Source organism: Tiliqua scincoides, chromosome 1, assembly GCF_035046505.1.
Source record: "Tiliqua scincoides isolate rTilSci1 chromosome 1, rTilSci1.hap2, whole genome shotgun sequence".
In the NCBI taxonomy this organism is placed as follows: domain Eukaryota; kingdom Metazoa; phylum Chordata; class Lepidosauria; order Squamata; family Scincidae; genus Tiliqua; species Tiliqua scincoides.
In genome coordinates this window covers 90,560,978-90,582,346 of record NC_089821.1, presented here as the reverse complement: position 1 = coordinate 90,582,346, position 21,369 = coordinate 90,560,978, and the positions used below count along the sequence as shown (strand labels likewise).

The following is a 21,369-nucleotide window of genomic DNA, read 5'->3' as shown; positions in this document are numbered from 1 at the left end:
TTGTTGTTGTTGTTGCTCCTGCCAGGCAGAGCTGCAACACTGAGCCGCCACCATCTTCAATCCCTCCAGTCCAGCCCAAGCTGCAGGAAACTATTAAACTCAGTTTGTTCCTTTATAACTGCAAGAGTATAAATAGAAAGAATACTAATATCTCATAGCTTAGCAAAACTTGGGCATTGGGCACTCAAAATACAGAGTAAATAGTTGCTCTATTTCCTGGTTGGCTTAGTAGTTCAAGCAGGATCTAGATAAGCTATTTTCACCCTTTTTCATCTCATGGCACATTGACAAGGTGCTAAAATTGTCAAAGCACACCATCAGTTTGCTGACAATTAACAAGTCACATTACTGGCAATTATATTCCCCAATGGCCCTACTAATAAATTCTTCCTCTTCAAGCCATATTCAGTCGGATCTGACTTTCAGCGATCCTATGGACTAAGTGGCACCAAGGTTTTTGGTCATGAGCCATTTCTTTCAGTTGCTCTGTGTTCTGATTAATGTCAGAACTAATAAATTACCATCCCCAAAATTCCCGAAAAACACCTGGGGACCATTCGCGGCACACCGATGTGCCAGGGCACAGTGGTTGACAGTGGCATCGCTAGGAGGGTGCGGGGGGTGTGGGCCACACCAGGTGACGCGCACAGGGGGTGACGCGCACTGGGGGGGTGACATGCTAAAAACACGGTGGTTAGGAGTAACCCCATCATATTGGATGTGGAATTTTGAGTGGAATGCAATGCAACAAACCAGAGTGAAATATCTTTTTTCTATCAAAAGTTATGACCAAAAAACTGGAGAACAAAAAATGCATGGATCCCTATGGAAAGTGAAAGTGAGCCGTATCGCGCGTTTACTCCCGAGTGGGTGAACATGCCTTAGTCCTTTGGAACGGGCAGGCTGAGAGGAATCCAACGACACCAGAATGGTCCTGATCCAATGAATGCAGCCCCCAAAAACACCTGAGAAGGAAGTCCCTCCCTCCAAGCAGATGAATGTATTGAGCCCTATGGAAAGCGAAACTAAGCCTCATGGTCACGTTTACTCATGAGTAAGCAAACATACTTTGGCTGGTGTGGAAGATCAGGTGAAGGAGAGTGCAAGGCTACCAGAATGGTCCTGATCCTATGCACCTGTAGTCAAACAAGTGCTCCAGAAGGCAGTCCTCCCCCCCCCCCCCCACTAAAAAGGATCAAAACAGAGGCTTCTGCTGATAAGGTCAACTTTTTTGAGACTTGCAAAGTCAGGTGGATCCTGAAGTTACCAAAGTGATCTGGTTTAAACAGAAGTGCTTAAACTGAACTGAGCACTGGGAAGAGCTGAAGACCTTAATGGTTTTGGAGGGGGCTGTTATTGCAGGCAGGCTACAGAAGAAATTCACTTGGTGGAACAGGGCTGGCTTCTGCTTATTCAATTATTTGTTTTACTTTAATTATTTATACTTATTTATTTTAATTTTCCTGATGGTGTCACTTCCACCATGACATCACTTCTGGTGGGTCTTGGACAGATTGTCATTCTAAAAAAGTGGGTCCCAGTGCTGAAAGTTTGAGGACTGCTGCAATAAGGTGTTAGTAAGTTGACATCCTGGGGGTGGGTGTGTGTGTGTGTGTGTGTGTGTGTGTGTGTGACACCACTAATGACCAAAATCACTAAAATCACAGTTTGTAGGAATAATACCATCATGCTATATATCAATCAAAGCATAATTTCATGCAGAATGTGTTCTATCTTTGTTCTTTCAAAAGGTACAGCCAAAAAACCAGTGGGGGCGGAGTGATGGTACATCACCACGCCCACCCACCTGGAGTGTTGCCCCTCCCACTGCATGGGGGTTATGCGCTGGTATCCTGCACTGGGTGACACAAACCCTAGTGACACCACTGGTGGTTGAAATACGCTGATCTAGATACTGAAAAATTAAAGCGCAACTTGCCACCCAAATGCCAAGGAAACTGCTCAAACTGTAAATGATCAGTGAATGCAGACAGTACGTAAAACAAAAGAATTCCAACATTCAGTTTCTGAAGAGATTTTTAAAAAGTGCCTAGTCCTCATGGTTACAATGAAAATATCAAACAACGTGGTTTCCAGGTATTGAAAGAGACACCAACACACCGCACTCCCTTTGCAAATTATTGGTAGATCCCCATCCTGCAGTTAATTTGCTAGCAAATTTCCTTAACACCTGCAACTATGTAAGAGTCTGAAACAAAGACTGTTGGTGCGTGGAAAAAGTTAGGAGTCAACATAAGTCTTTTACCATGGTCAGAATCCATGAGAAAGTGAACTTGGCGGGGGGGGGGGCAGAGAGGAAGCCTAGTGTGCACGGAAGATCCTATGCTTGTATGGGGCGCTTTGAATCTTAGCTCATGTCAATCCTTTTTTAGCAGTGTTCTGTACGTTGCTGCTTTTCAAATGATTAGTGAGATTATTCTAGTTTAAGAGAGAAATAATACACTAAGGATATTGTACAGCTGTTGCTTTTTGATGGGTGTTGCTAGCATGGTGGAGGAAGAAAAAATTCAGTTGTCTTGCAGTGTCTCCTCAGATAAACATCAAAATGGAAGAGTCCATTTTATTACATTTCAGGATCTGTGTTCCCTTTATGCACATCATGCTCAGATTAGCAGATCTCTGGCATTTCCAGGAGCTTCGTTAAGAACCAATGGAGAATAAAATTTTATGGAGTTCTATGTATTTTTTAAAATGATGATTAATATATGTGGAAGAGGCACATGTTTTAGTGCAAGCAGTCCTTCTGCATCAATTAACAGGGCCCTTTTTAAAAATCAAAACTCAAGGAAGCTACTATTCAGTTCCTCCAGTTTGATGAGCAGAAAGAAAACACAAGTGAACTCCTCTATCCCTCCAAAAATCTTCTCTCTAAAGTCTGAGTCTCTAAACTAAACTAGATTTTAGTTTGTACCTTAAACACATTTCATACATCATGCTTTGTCACGCATGTAGCAACAGTGAGCTGCTATCTGATTGTGGCCATTTTTGCAAGGGGATATCACATATATTGTAATTGTTTCTTGAGTACATCACATTAGAAAAAGTCCACACTAGCCCTCGATTCCTACATTGAGAAGCAACTGACAGATGACCCACTGCTGAATCTCAGTGTGAATTATCTCCAGCTTCTCTGCTACGCTTTTGCTTGTCCCCTCCTGTTAACAGTAGTCTACATTTTCCTATGCTACGATAACACCAAGTCTTATTCCAGTACCATTCTTTGTGTGCTTAATAGAAAGGCATGGCTTGTGGCTGACAACAAGCACGCTGAGAATCAAAAGGAGACTCTGCAGGGTGATAGTTTAAGTAGAGGAATGCAAGGGGAGGGCTACTTTGACCCTTTATCCTTTGGCCATTTTTTTCATTCAAAATTGCTCCCACCCCAGTTTTCCTGTTAGGGAGAATATGACTGAAACCTGCACAGAATAACAGAATGCTAGAGTTGAAAATGACATTGGAGGCCATTTAGTCCAACCTCCTGAGAGACAGCCATCCAATCTTTGCTTGAAAACCTCGAAAGAGGAAGAGTTCACAAAGGCACAAGGCAGGCTGTTAAAGTGCCAAACAGTTATTACAGTTCGGAAATTCATCCTCATATCTAGTCTAAATCTACTTCAACCTGTTGGTTTCAGTGATTCCTGCCCCCAGGAACCACTGAAAGCGAGCTCTCCTTCTGTGTGACAGTCTTTAAGATACTTGAAGACAGAGGAGAGATGTAATATCTCCTCTTAGTCTTTTCTTCTACAGGCTACAGATTCCAAGCTCTTTTAACCATTCCTCATAGGGCTAACAGCCAAATCCTGAGCTTCCCGGCACCCACTGGAGCAGCAGTGTCAAAGCGGCTACCACTGTATCCTGCAGGCACAGGGAAGGAGCGGGAGGTCTCCTCAGGGGAAGGGGAAAGCCACAAGCCCCACCATGGGGCTTCTCAAGTCTGCACCGGCTATTTTGCAAGAGCAAACTTGCGATATTCCGTGTTGGGCCTTCCGGCCTTCTCAAGATCATTTTATGTATTTATTTTTATTTAGAAGTCTTTGATACTGCTTTTCCAGCACTGGAAAAGTGGTGTACAACAATAAAAATACAATAAAACATGAAGTGGATAAAAACATTAAATAAAACCAATTAAAACCCATTAAAACAATATTGGAGCAGTTAAAAGATGTAAAAATAGCAATAACATATAATAAAAATAGCACAAGAACAACAGCCAAAGACCTATAGGTGTTAAATTAAATAGGGGTCCCTAGGAGGTTCCTCTCTCCTCAAAAGCAAAGTTGGAATATACATATTTTTAACCCCCTCCAGAAACCGTATAGAGAGGGGGATGTCTTCTGATTCATTGGAAGCTGGTTCCAAAGGTACAGTGCCACTACAAAAAAGGCCCTGCACCATGCCACCATCAAATGGCAGCGGTATCCTAAGCAGGGCCCCCGTTTGACAGTCATAGGGGACCTGCAGGATTATATGGGACAAGGCAGTCCTTGAGGTATCCCAGTCCTGATCTAATCAACACCTTGATTTCATCAGCTTGGATCATCACCAACACCTTGAAACGAACTTAGAATGGAAAGAGGAAACAGTGTAGCTACAGGAGCATCAGCATGACAGAATCTGTCTGCCAAACCCTGGTGACAAGCCTAGCCAAACCATTCTGCACTAACTGTAGCTTCCAAACCCTCTTCAAGGGTAAATCCGTATAGAGTGCATTACAGAAGTCTAGACAAGATATCATGAGGGCATGGGCCACCATAGCTGAGACTCAGATATGGTCTCAGCTGATGTACCAGCAGACGTTGTGTGAAAGCCTCCCTGGCCACAGATGCCACTGGGCCATCCAGGGACAGCTGTGGATCCAAGAGGACTCCCAGGCTACAATCTTCCACTGTGGTCTACCACTAGGATTTTGAAGCCTAATTTGGTCTTTCACTGTGTTAGCTTCATCTCCCCCCCGCCCGCACACACACACCTGCCTTATTTTGCATCATCTGTAGCTCTTCTTCTCTACGGAAAAAAGATAGGGACAATTTTATGAGCGTGAAAACAGCCAGAGGGGGAAAGGGTTAAACAATCCCCACACCTTTCCCCTGCTTACAGTCTTTTGAAATTGCTTCTGAGTAAAGCTAACATATGTGCACCTGCATATTTCTGACTGTTCAAGCTGAGCTGTGAAACAGGAGAGCCAAGTCCAAATCTTGCATCTGCAATGAACTTACTAGATGGCTTGAACCTCAGTTCCCCTATCTGCAATATGTCCTACCTTACTGGGTTGTTGTTAAGAATGACTTAGATCATAGACACAAAGAGCTCTGAATATACTCAAGCACTACGTAAACATGATTTTATCAGGCTCACATCATACTTCATCAGGGAAACTGGATTCACTTCTAGGTAGCTTCCATCTCATTCCTGTCAGCAGACAGAGACATATTCTGTTCCTAGCGAGTGGAAACAAAGCAGGGGAAAACCGTTTCTTAGCATAACATGGGGTTGGAGGTCTCAATGTGGGTTAAATACCACATCAATGGAACATGTATCAGTATGGCAGTATTCCAGAACTCAGCAGCTATTACTCTGGGCAGTAGGGAAAGCCTATTATGTGAACTAGTCCCACAGGCAATGTTAGGGCAGTGCCACTTGAATGTTAAGCCGCCTCCATGGAGTTTCCTCCTTTTGCAGATTCCTCTCTGTTGCAGCAAGCAGGGCCCAGCTCAAGCATCCTGCCTGACTCATCCTTGTGGTATCATTATCACATCAGAAGCACTGCTACCATAGAGCACAATATAATAACCCCAGGTAGGCAGAGATGGGAGGGTTTAAAATTCATAAGCGTTATGAAGCATCTGTAGGGTGCAACGTGTACCGAGCGTCTTCAAAGTCACCGCATTCTCTGAAGCATTAGGCAATGTGTGTTTTGCAGGACTTTCAGCAGGATTTTTCCCCCCATGCAAAAACAAAAAAGAAAACCCACTTACAGTGAAGGGAAAAACAAACATGAATGCTTTCCCTAATCTGGCATGCATTTCTGCACAAGCAAGAGGTGCTGCCTTTCGAGAAGAGGACAGCCAACGCTCTCTACAAGCAGCCAACACCAAAATATCTGCCTCGGTTGCTAAAGAGAAACAGAAAAATGGAGTGAAGTGGCTTCGCCAAGTTTTTTTCCCCCCCTTCCCCCTCCCAGGGAATGTAGTGGTTCAGCAGCAAAATGTCAGAACCAAACATGTAAACAAGTCAGATCTGATTATCTTTGAGTGAGTTCCTGTAAGATTCATTTCCCTTCTCTCTCTGTGATGTGCCTGACTAATAAATTAAGGAATTGGTATATGTAAATACAAACAAATATATGATTCCTTTAGCCTCGTGGAATTGGCTTACAGAAATAAAACACGTGTGCCTGTAAGGAGCTCCTCAACCTCTTTTTGAAGTGCTTTTCTACACCAACACTACCAATGAGGTAACTACCGAACACGATTGATGAAGGTGATGCACAGCAAATCTAACCAACAGGTCACGACTTCCAGGTTCTCTGACTTTTCTTTCAAATGGAAATGGGTGTCTGTCAGGAACTATGACTCCATCAGATTGGTTCACTTCTAGTGCTAACTGAATGGTTTCTTTCATTTCAGAAATATGAAAAGGTGAAGATAGACAGAGAGAGAGAGAGAGAGAGAGAGAGAGAGAGAGAGAGAGAGAGAGAGAGAGAGAGAGTTCTGTTCCTTTGAATGAAGTATTTGGACAATTCAGTTTTTTGCAGTTTGGAAATTTGTGGTGGAGAGGTTACATGCTTTTCCCAAAGAAAATGTCACCCCAAAACGTGCTTGGAAGTAAAGCCCACTGATCACAGTGCAAGAGCTGCTGCAAGCAGGCTGCCCTTTGAGCCCTCTGAATTAGCCTCACCTTGGAGGGGAACAGAGAAGCCCTTTCAGGCAAGAGAGCATTGTACGTATATCATACTTCCTATGCTTCCCAAGAATCACTGAATCAGATGGAGTTTTAATGATACGGCTGGTGTCATATTGTACCTCCAATTGTAATGTGTGCCCAAGCGCCAGTAAAACATGCCTTACTAATTACATCTGAAGCCATATTTACTTTTTTTATTACACTTGATCGCATTTCTCATCGCCGCAAGTTATTTTAAAATATAAAAATTACTCTCACACTTTACAAAACCTCAACAATAGTAACCCCTCTCTATTAAATCAGACATTACCTCATTAAACAACCAGCTTGAAAAGGTGTTAATGTTACTAACTATTTCAAACAGGGCAAGTTGGCACCTGTTTATTCCCTTATTCATTTTAAAACAGCTTCAAACTCCAGCTGCAAATGACTAATGTTTGTTGCACCTGTAAAAATTCCTTTGGATAATAAAAAAGGCCCACCTCATTAAAATATCAATAAAGGATTTAAACCCCCTTGGATGACAAAGGCAATAAAGAAAAGGAATGTACAATAGTTGACAATATTTGTAACTCTGATTTTGTGGGTCCCCTCCCTAATTTCTGAAAACATTTGATATTTATACAATAACATGTATTGTTCTTATATTTGTGTGCATTTTTAAAATAAAAGGGCATGTGTGCACACGCGCATGGATGAGTTTGTGTTGGACATGCCAAACCGACAGCAGTCACCAATATGCCCAAGGACCCACTGGGACCCTTTGTTTTTGCTGCCCACCTGGGACTTCAGTGACAACAAGGTAGCTGCTGAACATCTGGCAGACCACTGAACATGGCCCATGTCCCCACATCTGTATTTGGATTGATAGGTCACAAGTCATGCACAGCAGCTATGCAAAAGTAATTTATTGTTATCCTGAAATGTCACCAGAGGAGATTCTATCTTAGCAACTGTGACGTGGTCTGACGGTCCGTTTTACGCACATGTACAAAGAAGCAAAGAACTGCCAATGAGCTGAGTGACGTTTTCCTCCAAAGCTCACTTGCTTAAGATCTCAACCTCAGAGCCGCACTCCTAACAAATGGTCAGAGAAAACCAGTGCTGACATGGCCACTGACCACCAGATGGCAGCAATGTGTTTTATGAATTATGCAGCAAGACAGTGCAGTTCACTTCTACTGCACATTAAAATTACAAATTAATAATTACTTTTCAAACATGAGATATGCAGGGGGTTTCATGTTGACTGGTTTGTTGTATTATTTTTTTTAAAGCATAGCAGAAAGGAGGACAATAATTGCCTGCAGACCTAAAGAGGCAGGGCTGTCTGCCTACCTGGAGTCTTAGAAAGATGATTATCTTTCAGCACAGTGATGGGGAAGCCTCCGGTGCTCTTACCCTGAAACTACGCAATTACTTGGGCCTCACTGTTCTTTAGTGTTTCTGCCTCTGACCACATTACAACTTCATCTGTACAATAAAGCACTAAATATCACTCAGTTTAATTCTGCAACACAACAATGCCTTTGGCTTGGAAAAAAAAAAGTATTTTCCTTTCTGATGGACAAATAACATCTGCAGCCATGAAAGATGCACTGTAGCTGTCAAAAATTTAAAAAGAAGGGGGGGAAAGAAAGACAAGCCAGCCATATGATTTCTTCAAATGCAAATGCACATACAAACACATCTGTATGCATCTGCGGGCCTTTAATTTTCTAAAAAATAACAATTTTTCAAAAGGCTATGCATATGCTTATCACCAGTGGCTAGCAGACACCAGCAGGGACAGGCCCTTCTCTGTTGTGGCACCCTCTTTTGGGAACATTCTCCCTCAAGAAGACTGCAAGGTAAGTTCCTGGAAGTAGGAAAAAAGAGTCAAACTTTTTTTATGCTACCAGATTTTTTTTTTTTTTAATAAAGGTGGGGGGAACTATATCACTGTCAATGTTCACAGCCACGTTCCGTGCGCCGACAGCAATATGCTGGCGCAGAAGGGTCTTCGGTTGGAGGTCAATGGCAAACGATCGAAGGGCCGACCGAAGCTGCGCTGCCTTGATACACTGCGACATGAAAATTGCCCGCCTACACCCAGACCAAGCCTGCAACTGAGAAAAATGGTGACTCCAATCCAAAACAGCGAACCCTGCCATCACAGGGGACAAATGCTCAAGAAGAAGAAGAACTATATTTCTGCCATTCTGACTCTGCTGCTCACTATGCATTTATGGCTCTCTTGTATTCTATTGAAAAGACTGGCTTTGCTTATATCTTACAAAGCTCACCTTTAGGGCTCTAGCAGTGGGACGGCAGGATAAGCAGCAGGCAGTCACCTGTGATCAGGAATGAAGAAGAGGACCTCTGTGCTTTCTTGGGCTGCCTACTGGGACTACATATTGGGTACCAATTTCCTCTGGGCTTAATTCAAGGTGCTTGCTATGACCTTTAAAGCCCTGAATGCTTGGGGAACCTCGATGTGTTAGGGTCATCATCAACCATTACACTGTGTGCTCCAAAAATCACCTCTGCCCTTTGGCTGCATGTCTTCACCTGAGCCATTCTGGCGGTGGTGTTTCCTTCCAACAAGGCCACTGGGTTTTTTGCTCTGTTTTTGGAGGGGATGATGGGTGACTGTAGCTTGTGACACTTGAATGGCATCAGGTGTTCAATTGTGGATTGTTGTTTGATTCCTAAAATCATAGCATGTTTGAGCTGGAAGGTTTCTGAAAGGTCATCTAGTCCATTCTCCTGCTCAGTACAAGTAAGTGCCAGAGCATCTCTGACAAGTGGCCATTCAGCCTCTGCTTGAAAACCTCCAATGAGGGACATCCCACTACTGAACAAGGCAGACTGTTCTAGTGCCAGACAGTCAGCCAAGGTGTCCAAGGGTGCCTCGGCCAAGTACTGCCACCACCATTCCTTTATCATGCTTCCCCCTCCTGCTGCAGAACAGGAGAGGGAAGTGCAGGACTGAGTTCTTTGGCCACACTAAAGTCCACTGAGTGCAGCCACACTAAGTCCTTCCTGGTGCTTTCCTTTCTGGATCTGAAGCCAGACAGTAAAGCACCAGGCTGTGCTCAATAGAGGTACGTCCACTTTGCACTGTCAAAGCTCACTCCCAACCCTCTCAAGGCAAGGATGTACACAACATTGTGGAGGCTTGCATTCTTTTCCAAAATGGCATGCATCCAATAGTGGGAGGGGATAGGATCCAATGTGCACCACCACTGCTGTGGGATTCACCACCTCCCACCTCCTTCCTGCCCCAGTTCTCCCATTCTCTCTCCCCGTCCCTGTCACCACTGTTGACTTACAGAGTCCAGTGGGCACAGCAGAGTCCGGTGGCAACGATACAGCGCTGCTACCTTTTGTGGCAGAGCTTGCAGAATGGCTGCTGATGGAGAGCTGCACTTGCCACTGACATCCATTTTATGACAGCAGAAGACTCTTCCACTGTCATAAATCCCTCTTCTTGACAGCCAATCCCAGTGCAGGATTGGGCTGTTAAGACACTTTTGAGTTTTATCTGCCATAAAAACCAAGACCGTACCCACCTCCATATTATGATTTTCCCCCTGCCTGGGTAAAATTTTAAACTTTCCTGTCACAAACTACACGTACTAATCAATGTGTTGATGGGTATTCAGTATTACAATGAATATCTATTCCTCTCCTATATCTCTCATGGTTCCCAGCCTCTTTATTGTATATTCCTCTGAATTGCTGCAGGTGTTAGGCTGTGATCCTACCCGCACTAAAATGGTCTGATTGCTTTCTTTTTGTATTATCCTGATAGACAAGCAGATGGTATAAAAGGATGCATTAGTCCTGGATGTACTAAATATGTCAAAAGCATTTGGGCCCCAAATGTTCTCTTTCTCAGGTACAAAGCATGCCTAAATGTTCCTAACTCAAGCCCAGGAACATTTTCCGTACTATCTCAAGAGGCATTTGGGGAGCTTTGCTTCTGGCCTGCTTCCATTTTTCACTTAAGATGGTGGAATGAGGTAATTTCCTGCCTTGGAATCCAAGAAATGATGGTCCATCAAAGTATAGCTGTGAGGGAAAGCAAGTGATAAATGAGTGCATGCTGGCTCATTCCAGCTTTGAGGAGTCTGCATGTATAAGAGAATTTTGTGGGTGGACAACTCAAGCATTATTCAACAACTCCAGAGTATGTGTATGCAAATGCTGCATACCCCTAGCGATGACTGGCGCTCATGTGGTGACATTCCACTTAAGTTACGCTCTGGTGTTATACCCTGCTGTATAAAGTGCCACAATTCAGAACATGTACCCTGATTTTCCCTTGCCAATGCAAATGCTCAAATTGGCTTATAAAATGTTTATAAAATGCAATAAAGCAACAAAACTCTCAGGCCAGTGGGAGCTGGTGCTATATATACAGACACAAAACCCTACACCCTAAGGCCATTCATATGTATCACAAACGCCTTGTATCTTCCCTTAATATCTCCATATTTTTTGACACTTCTAACTCGACCCACTTTCCCCCCAGTCTAATTCCTTTTCCTTTGGACTCTTTGCCACAGTCTGTCTAGTCCATGTTCTCAGGTGCCATGTTCACTGCATTTACCATGCAGGCATGACTGTGGGTTTGAGTTCTTAACAAAAATCCATGTGGTTCATGCATTTCTAAGAGGGTTTTTTTTTTTTTCCCACCAGCAGCAACTGTTACCCTGCACATGCCTGACCTTGTCTGATCTCAGAAGCTAAGCAGGGTCAGGCCTGGTTAGTACTTGGATGGGAGACTGCCTGGGAATACCGGGTGCTGTAGGCTTATACCATAGTCTTTCGAGACTGAAGGTTGCCAACCAGCCTGCACCAGCACCTGGTCTCTGTAGCCTGGGGTGGAGGCAGTGGTTAAAAACTACCAAGGTTCTTCCATGTTCAGCTGCAGATCTAGTGAGTTTAAAGGACAGTAGGTAGCAAGAAGGGGTGCATGCACTCTAAGTATTGGGTCCCACAGTTTGCCTTCTCCTGGCTCCTTTTCCCTGACAATATGCCGTAAGGCATTTGATTGACTTATCAGTTTGACTATCCCCTGGGGTGTGTATCATTGCTACTGTATTACATATTCTAATCTAACCACTTTTCTTCATATCTCCTAGAGACTGTATTACCACCACCCACACTGTGCGGAAGGGCCTATACAGGCAAGGAATTATTTTTTTCCTGGAGGGCTTTTACACAGCTATACAGACAGCTTAATAAATTTGACCTAAATTCCCAGCTTCCATACAGTTGCAGTGTGTACCTTATGCATATTCCATACAGGCTCAACCTTTATCTTGTAACTAGTAAAACACCTGAAAGTGTTTCCTGAACTAGCTTTCTCTGTTAATAGAGATAAAATCTGCTGCATCCAGGCAATGCAAGTGCAATGCCATTCATTGAAACACTTGCAGAAATACCAACTGGTCTAGTGTAACTTGCATTCTAAACAAACAACTGCCAGTATTTCTCTTTGCCACTTGAATTTACAACAAGCAGCAATTAAGCATACACAACCCTTGTCCAAATATCACATAGCCAATGAACCTCTGAACCACGTAGACAAGGTTTTTTTTAATGGTTATCTGGTCTTACAACAGAAGTTCTCAACTATGCCTATAGACAAGTAAAGGATCTCCTTTTAGGGATGTGCAGGAACCCACTCCTCTCTTAAACAATTCCACTTGTGTTTTAGAAAGTAGTTTGGCTTCAAATTCTCAGATGTTTTCCCTTAGGAGAAACCATGAAGCACACTGCAAATTTCAATTTTCTGAAATTACATTGCAAACCCTATAAAGCCATTTCACACATGTGAGCCTCATCTAATGTTCTCTACATGTGAGTGCAGGAGGTGCAGGAACACATGAAAGAAGTGTGTGTGTTCTGATCATTACATCTCAAAGCTGACAAATGGAAAAAGGTGCAGGAAAAGGCATTTACTAATGCAATTCTATACATGTCTATTCAGAAGTAAGTCTCTCTGAGTCCAATAGGATTCTCAGGTAGGTACACATAGGATTGCAGCCTAAAATGATAAGCAAGTTGGAGATTCTTCCCTATCAGGAAACATTAATGCATTTGGGGCTAATTAACTTAGAAAAAATTACTGGAGGAGGAATAATAGAAGTTTATAACATTATGCATGGTGCAGAAAGAGTAAAGGGATAAATGTTTCCTTTCTCTCAGAATCCTGGTACTTAGATTCTGGACAGGTAAAAGAAAATATTTCTTGACATATGGAACTCACTGCCACAAGATGCTGGCAATGATCACAGACTCAGATGGTTTTAAAATAGCATTGCACAAAAGTATAGAGGACAGATTTCCATGTTTATGAGCCACTGAAGATAAATGGAACCCCCAGGCACTAAGAAAACATTCTTTCCAATACTAGTTACTAGGAGTGGAAAGAGATTCAGTGGAGGAGGAGCTGTTTTGGATTTCCCAGAAGCACCTGGTATGCCTTTGCTAGATAGAGTGCTGGGCTAGATACAGTGTCCAAACTGACCAACTGCTGCTGCCACTCCTGACTAGACAGGCTCCCATCTGATTCAACACTAGTCGTATGTTCTTTGACCTTAACTTCAATAAAGTGGAATAAGGATTCTTGCAATCAGAAACCAGAAAAAAAAAAAAAAAACACTACCTGGGACTGCAGAAATTTATACTAGTTGTACCCATGTACACGATTTCATTAATATAATTCTGTTTGTGTGAACAGGCTTGTGTGAAAATCTATAGAACGTCATTTGAAAAGAAAAATAAAACAGTCTCCCTACAGTGTCAACATGGTAATATAATGATGAGTTTGCTAGCAGCATTCAGACTTGCATATTCTCCCAGTTTAGATTGAACAATGACCCCAGTATAGATCAATGTGTACTCGTGTACTTAAATGTGAAATTACAGCTTAACTATCAACAGACTGATATGATACTGCCCAGTGTACTGCGAAGTAAGATATCATGGGTCCTACTTCTTGAATTCCGAACGTATTCGAATTTGGGTTTGAGTGATGTTGTGAGACAAGAAAATAACCATAACCACACAACTATTTTACTTTTAGTTATATGCTGTTGTAACACCCTCAATGCAGCAAGATAATCTTCATGTGACTTGACACTAAGATGAACTGGGTTCAGCTGTTTGCACTCCTAGTTGCTTATGGGAATGCTAAATTCAGAAGAGGCTGATTGACTTTCATGTTAGTGGGAGCAAACAGCAAGAATTAAATGGGAGAAACGGATAAGCGCTTTCGGAAAAAAAAGTTGTGCCACAAGCATGAAACACTGAACCTTGAGATGATTTTAAAAACTAATCTAGTTACTAATGCTTCAGTAACTATATTAGTGCTGACTGCAAAGCATTCCATCCTGTCATTACTTTCTTCAGCAGCAGCTCTCATCAAGATGTACCTACCCAACGTAAAATTGGAGTTGATAAAGGGGAGAGGAGAGAGAACGACAGGGCAACAGAGACACAGTTTCACTTGCTGACTGACAACACTGCCATCCCTTAACATGGTTTTATTTAGTTATTACAACCATCTCTCTGCAAATGACACTTAGGATTATTTAAGATTATGTTGTAATCCTTTTAATCCCCAGTGCTTTAAATTTCAGGCTCAACACCAAAGAGCAAACTAGCACTTAGCGGAAATGTTTAAAGCATGCAATTCGAACATAAATCTTCTTTTATTCACTACTCTTCTGATGAAGACCTAGTGTAACGTGTCAAGTTTGCTGGGGAGACGAAAACGATCTCTGGCTGCAAATTGCTCTGTGCGCTGACAGGGTCCTGTGAAACTGCTTCAAACAACTTCTGCTTTCACATGCTCTATTGCCAACAAAAATAAGCATTCACGAGGCACAAGGCCACACAAATATATCAAGATGGGACAGGGGACCAGAAGGGCATCAATGCTTAAACGACAGAAAAATGGACAATGCCTGCCATGCCGTGGCCCAAGTTGGTATACAGCCCGTTCATGTAGCAATGCAATCGACTGATCTCATCCAGTAATTCGTAACATATGCCTGCACAAATAACCAGCCTGACAGGAATGAGTGGACTGGTTGATGATAGGGCTCCTGTCTGAACTCCAGTGTCACCAGTTTGTTCTTCTCTCCCTTCTGGCCTTCTCCTCACTCACTCCTCTGGCCTCCTTCCTGCCCCACCTTCCTCCTTGCTTCCAGCTGTTCCTCCACTTTTCTCTCTTCTATCTGCTCCACCTCTTTTCTCCATCTCCATTCATCTTCTCTCCTTGCTTTTTCTCCACCTTCTTTCCTATATCACTTCCATCATCCTACCTCATTTTACCTCTTCGCTCCTCTCTCTGCCCTTCCCCTGTACTGCTTTTAGCAGCTGGTTCTCTCCCTGTCTCCCCTTCCCCACTTGATACCCATTCACTTGACCATTTCCTATCGGTACAAGTGAGACTATGATCAGAAAGACTATACACAACTGATCCAGAGTCTTCTAATGACAGTTTGAAAATCAGCCACCATTTCTGCCTTCACATACTGTATAAATCGGGTAACACCCTCAACAGGAACATGTCTAAAGAAATGTTAGAACATGTCTAACAACCTGATATTAAAATACTGGCTTCTCAGTTAAATCAATGTGGGAGACAACAAGTTAAAAAAAATCAATCCAGGTAACTTCATGTCACAATAACAGCTTTCATTATCTACTTGTCTATGGAACATGGTCTCACAAAGCACCATAAAGCATTTGATCCCTTTCCTCCACCACAGTAAGTAACACTGGCAAAGTTTCTAAAGCCAATGTAGACGACTCCATATGATTAGGCCTTGCACTTCCAAAATGTGGAAGAATTTTGGAGTCAGTATTTGACACTGGGAAAGGGACTGGAAAGAAACACTAGAAGCCCTGTGTAGGTACAGGAGCAATAGTCCGTGCTGATAACCTCTTTGGATCCAAGTCATTGCCAGTGATATAAATTAGGCTTATTCCCTTGGAGGCCAGTCCTGTTGAGATCAACAGGTTTGGAATCAGGCTATAAAACAACACTGTTAAGTCGTTTTGCATTCGTTGAAATAATCAGATTTTGAAAAAAAAAAATATGTATTTTGAATTGGCTCGCAGAGATGCAAAAGGTTTGTTTTCCCCCATCCCATCCCTGTCCCTCCTTTGCTCTGAAATGAACCTGTCATTAAGACCCTGAGAAATAATAAAAAATAAACAGGCAAATTCCACTCAGCTGGGAGCGCAGCTTATGTAAGCAGCATGCGAAAGCTCTGTTTACAGGAGTTCACTAGGTCAAGGATCCCAGTCTTAAACCCAAAACAAATTACCTACCAAGTTTTAAAAAACAAATTGAATGTGGCACATTAATCAGCAAATCAATGGGTCCTCGAGGGTTTTTAGTGGATTCAATCATCAAGACACTTTTGCCCAGAAGAAGAAGGGGGAAAAAGGTGAATAAAATGTTATGCTTTCCAACTGCTTGAACAAACAAAGTGCAAACATTGCCTTGGCACAGTCTATAGTTTTTAAATAGCGACACATGGAGAAGATACCTGTTGTTGTTGTTTTTAAAGCTGACATAGCCAAAAATGGTGGGGCAATAAATAATCTCCTACCTGAAAGACATTCTTTTTGCTCGACTTCTCCCTGGTCCATTCAATGTGAGCGCCACATAAGTCCATTGATTCAGATTTATACCCTGGTTTCTATAAATCAAAGCAGTGAAGGAAAGACATTTGTCAGATAAAATGACTGTAAGTTACCTAATTAAAATACAAACACCCAATAGCCTTAAGGCCAAGATCAGAAATATTTCTACGTGCCTGACTGATAGATTCTAAAAACCGAGCTTCAGCACGTAAAAATTTAAATATCATTTTATGGTCCAATCCTATGGGAGCGTTACAGTGGCAGATCTCAGGTTCTTCCACTCTAAAGCTCAGGATGCTGGTGCAAAAGCCATGCTGCTGCCATGTGCACTAGGGCCCAAAGTACAAACAGGTGGAGGCCCTGCAGATGCGGAAGCACAGGGAGGCTCGAGGGAGGGAGCTGGTCAGGCAGTGGGCAGGAGGGGCAATCTCAGCAGCAGTTACACACAGGGAGATCCTACCCCTCTTTACCTGTCCCAAACTGCCCAAGTTCTTTGGACTTACATCAGCAAAACAGCTGGTGTAGATCTGATGAGACCCACTGAAAGCCAAGCAGCCTATGGGGAGGTGAGAAAAATTTTTACTTATCTTTCCAGGGCAGTCTGATCACCCTTCCATACCATGCAGTGCACAGCGTTAGCAGCAACTGTTACCCTGCACGTGCCGGATCTTGTCTGATCTCAGAAGCTAAGCAGGGTCAGGCCTGGTTAGTACTTGGATGGGAGACTGCCTGGGAATATTGGGTGCTGTAGGCTTATACCATAGTCTTTCGAGACTGAAGGTTGCCAACCAAGTGCACAGCAGTGGCACTGCATGCTATGGGCTCGCAGCGGATAGGATGGGGTGTTTAGTTATTGATAGCTGTAAATATGTGATGGATCAAACAAAAATTTCAAAACTTTTTTACACTTTAAAAAAAATGTGAACATTCATTTGGGTATCGGCAACCAGGCTTTTTTTAAAAACCAATTTGTTTGTTGCTATTTCAAAACTCTATGCAAATGCTGCAAATCTGAAGAAACGATTAGTATTTTAAAATAATGGTCAGTACATTACTTGTTGCTGCTGGATCATAGTTGTAATTATGGAAATATCAATATTCCAGACATTCAGTGGGTTGCATCTTCTAATCTCTCATCTTTTTTTGAATGAATGAACAAGAGTCCACTCGCATTAAATCCCATTAAAATGTGTGGGATAAAATGATAATTAAGCACCCATTAAATAAGATGGTTACCCCATGGGATGCTCTCTATGAACACAGCTTAAACATGAAATTAATTATGAACTGAGGCCATCCAACATTTTCAGATGGCATACATCACAATATACAGGGTGTGTTTGCTACACAACATACAATATCAAGGTTCCAGTCAAAGAAAATGTTACTGCTCAATGGTAAAGAGTAACTCAATATTACAAACTTAAAAGATTTATCCAAGAACAATATCTAATATTAATAGTGCATTAGTTTCATATTGCATTAAGTCATCTAGCCTTCTTGAATGACACAGCCTGTGACAAAAGAATTAGGTGCTATAACAAGGAAAAGAAACAATTCATGATGTCTACTTTAGGATAAATTATTATGCAACTTGCTAAATAGTGCACAAATGAGCTAGTTTCTACAATTCATTTTTCTCTCCACACAACTTAGTCCCGAGCATCCCTTGGTACATTACCATGTAAAGTCAGATCAGACATTTTTCTAAGAACAGGTTTAGGCTGAGTTGTGTATTGTCATCATGATGAAACAATCACATGAGCCTTTCCTGTTATTAACAACTAGCACAATTCTGCCCAACAGTCTGCTCAGTATATATTCTCACTACATTAATTAGGGTTGACTGGATCAGCCCAAGTACCAAAGAAATCTAGATGCAGAAGGAATTTCAGAAGAATTTTCTAAAATAACAACCATCAAACAATAAGAGTGGTTGTTACATTGCAGCTGTAATGGGCATAATGGCCATGATGGGCCTTTCCTATTATTACTCATAGGTGCTTTCTATTTCCACATCTGCTAAACAGGTAATAAGAACATAAGAACATAAGAACAGCCCCACTGGATCAGGCCATAGGCCCATCTAGTCCAGCTTCCTGTATCTCACAGCGGCCCCACTAAATGCCCCAGGGAGCACATGAGATAACAAGAGACCTCATCCAGGTGCCCTCCCTTGCATCTGGCATTCTGACATAGCCCATTTCTAAAATCAGGAGGTTGCACATACACATCATGGCTTGTACCCCGTAATGGATTTTTCCTCCAGAAACTTGTCCAATCCCCTTTTAAAGGCGTCCAGGCTAGACGCCAGCACCACATCCTGTGGCAAGGAGTTCCACAGACCAACCACACACTGAGTAAAGAAATATTTTCTTTTGTCTGTTCTAACTCTCCCAACACTCAGTTTTAGTGGATATCCCCTGGTTCTGGTGTTATGTGAGAGTGTAAAGAGCATCTCCCTATCCACTCTGTCCATCCCCTGCATAATAAAGCTCCAAAACTTGTGTCACCAGCTTCTTGCAACCCAAGAAAGCAGTTCCTGCCTCTGATACACAGCCCTTTCTCTGAAACTAAATCTGGACATACAGAGGTCTTCTTGATCAGGAATCCTGCAATGGAAGTATTAATGGATCAGCAATCTGTTCAGAATGGGGTAGTAACCCTCTGAAGGAGCAGGTTTGCAGCTGGGGGATACTCCTATATTCATCCCTGCTGGTGGCAGCCCAAGACACCTTTGCCCAACTTAGGCTGATGTGCCAACCGCGCCCTTGCCTTAATCATTCAGACCTGATCACAGTGGCCCGTGCATTGGTGACATCACGTCTAGATTACTGCAGCATGCTCTATGAAGGGCTGCTTTTAAAGACTGTTTGCAACTGCAATTTGTAATAAGCAACCCATGTAGTAATGGGTGTGAGGCTATTTGCCTTTGTTAGAGTGCTTCTCTTTTGTCTGCACTGGCTGCTGATTCCTTTTCAGGCCCAATTTAAAGTTTGGGTTTTCTTCTTTAAGTCCTTTGTAGTTAAGGTTTATGGTCAAAGTATCTCAACGAGAGAAAGGGCCTTCTCTATAGTGGCACCACAGCCATGGAACTCCCTTTGTATTGCATTAAAAACTGAACCTTCCAGTGAAGGTTTAAGACTTTTTTTGGTTTCAAATTCCATTTGCTCCTTGGATATTGTTTCTCCTGTTTGTTAGTCTTATTGGTTGTTTGCTTATGGCTATTCTATAGCTTTGTGTTTTTATACTGATTGTGCTATGTCTGAGGTTGTAAGCACCAGGTTCCTTATAATTAAAGGGAAGGCTGGGGTATAAATTTTTTTTAATAAATAAATTTGTCTTTACTCTGCTTCCTAAAGTCCCTCACACATCACCCAGTAGAGTGAGTTAAGGCTAATAATAATAGTAAAAGGCTCTCTCGAACACTCAATGTCCTTGCTTTGTGTTCTACAGTCAGACCAATTATGTTATATCAATGCCATTGGAAGAGGCTGTGCCCATAAATTGCTACAAGTGCCTGTTACAATGAAATCCTGCTGTCTGTGAATATGAATTTGGAAGGCATTTTCACTCAGTAAATTAGTTTGCAGAATGGCTAATAACCAGAGGTAAAATACCCTCTTCTGAATAAACTCTCTGGAGGGAGAAAACCGAAAATGCATCGTGGACTAGCATTTTATGTCAAAATGGAGATTCTTTTAAAAAGACATTTTCCGTACAGAATGTTGTTGACAACTTTGTCCAAAGGACACACAGCAACAGAGTATTTTATACCATGAGGTCAATTTATGACAAAAAAAACAGACTACACAGTTGAAACAAATGTCAGTTCAATGCGCCTATTATAAACATTTCTGAGGCATTGAATGACACACAACGCACACCACTTTAATCTGTTCAGTTGTAAAATGTGTAAATGATCCTGAAAGCTGCTGCACTAGTAAATAGCAGCCGGGTCCTAAAGGCCGGGTCCAGCAGTGCCAAAGTGGCTACTGCTGCATCCTTTGGGCCCATGGCAACTGCCAAAGGTCTTCTCTGAAGAAGCCCCAAGCCCCACAATGGGGCTTCTCAAGTCTGTGCTGGCTGTTTTGCACCGGCTCTTTTGCCTTCCAACATGAAATTCAGGATCAAGTGGAGCACAGCTCCACTTTTCCCACCCCATCCCGCCCTGGTTCTTCCCCCTACTCTGCCTTCTCCCTGCCCTCCTCTTGCCCCAGAATGCCTCCCCGCTGCCCCAAGGCCCTCACCCCCACCTGGAGCTCTTACCTAGCTCAGCACGGAGGTTGACTCGGAGAAGGGTGTCGCAAATGTACCTTACAGCACATTTGCGACACCCAGTACCAGCAGTTTGCTCATATTACCGGTGCTAAAGAGCTCAGGATTGGGATCTTTACAGTCTTAGTAATACTGCTGTGCTCACACACTGCCAAATCGTGACCTTCCAAGTTAGTCCAAAGAAACACTAATGGATCAATGCATGTGAACAGTCAGCACTGCCAGAAATTCCCTAGTGATGATGTGCAAAGCCTTCCAAAACTTTATGAGCAGACAGAGAGCATAGCAGAGGTGGCATAGGAATCCAGAACCTTAATGCCTCCCTGCTCCTCTCTGCCAACATGGAGCTATCTATATTGCAGTAGCTGTCTGTTCCTGATGTATTGTAGCTCAATCAATTTGGACTGAGATAGCAAGATACATTTGTCTTTCCTAAGATGTCATTAAAACTGCAGGGGTGACAGCACCTCTCTGCAGCCTCATACATACCACCATGTACAAGCTGCTACT

General features: G+C 42.6%; 1 protein-coding gene and 1 pseudogene across 1 annotated transcript in view; one reads left to right on the top strand and one right to left on the bottom strand.

Annotated features, from left to right (window-relative positions):
• ARHGAP15 (Rho GTPase activating protein 15) overlaps positions 1-21,369 on the bottom strand; it is a 464,537-nt gene that overhangs the window by 377,314 nt on the left and 65,854 nt on the right. Inside the window, exon 6 of the mRNA XM_066633052.1 lies at positions 16,548-16,637. Within this exon, the coding sequence (XP_066489149.1) occupies positions 16,548-16,637 (90 nt within the window). The remainder of the gene's footprint in view (positions 1-16,547; positions 16,638-21,369) is intronic.
• Positions 11,606-11,725, top strand: LOC136637458 (5S ribosomal RNA; annotated as a pseudogene).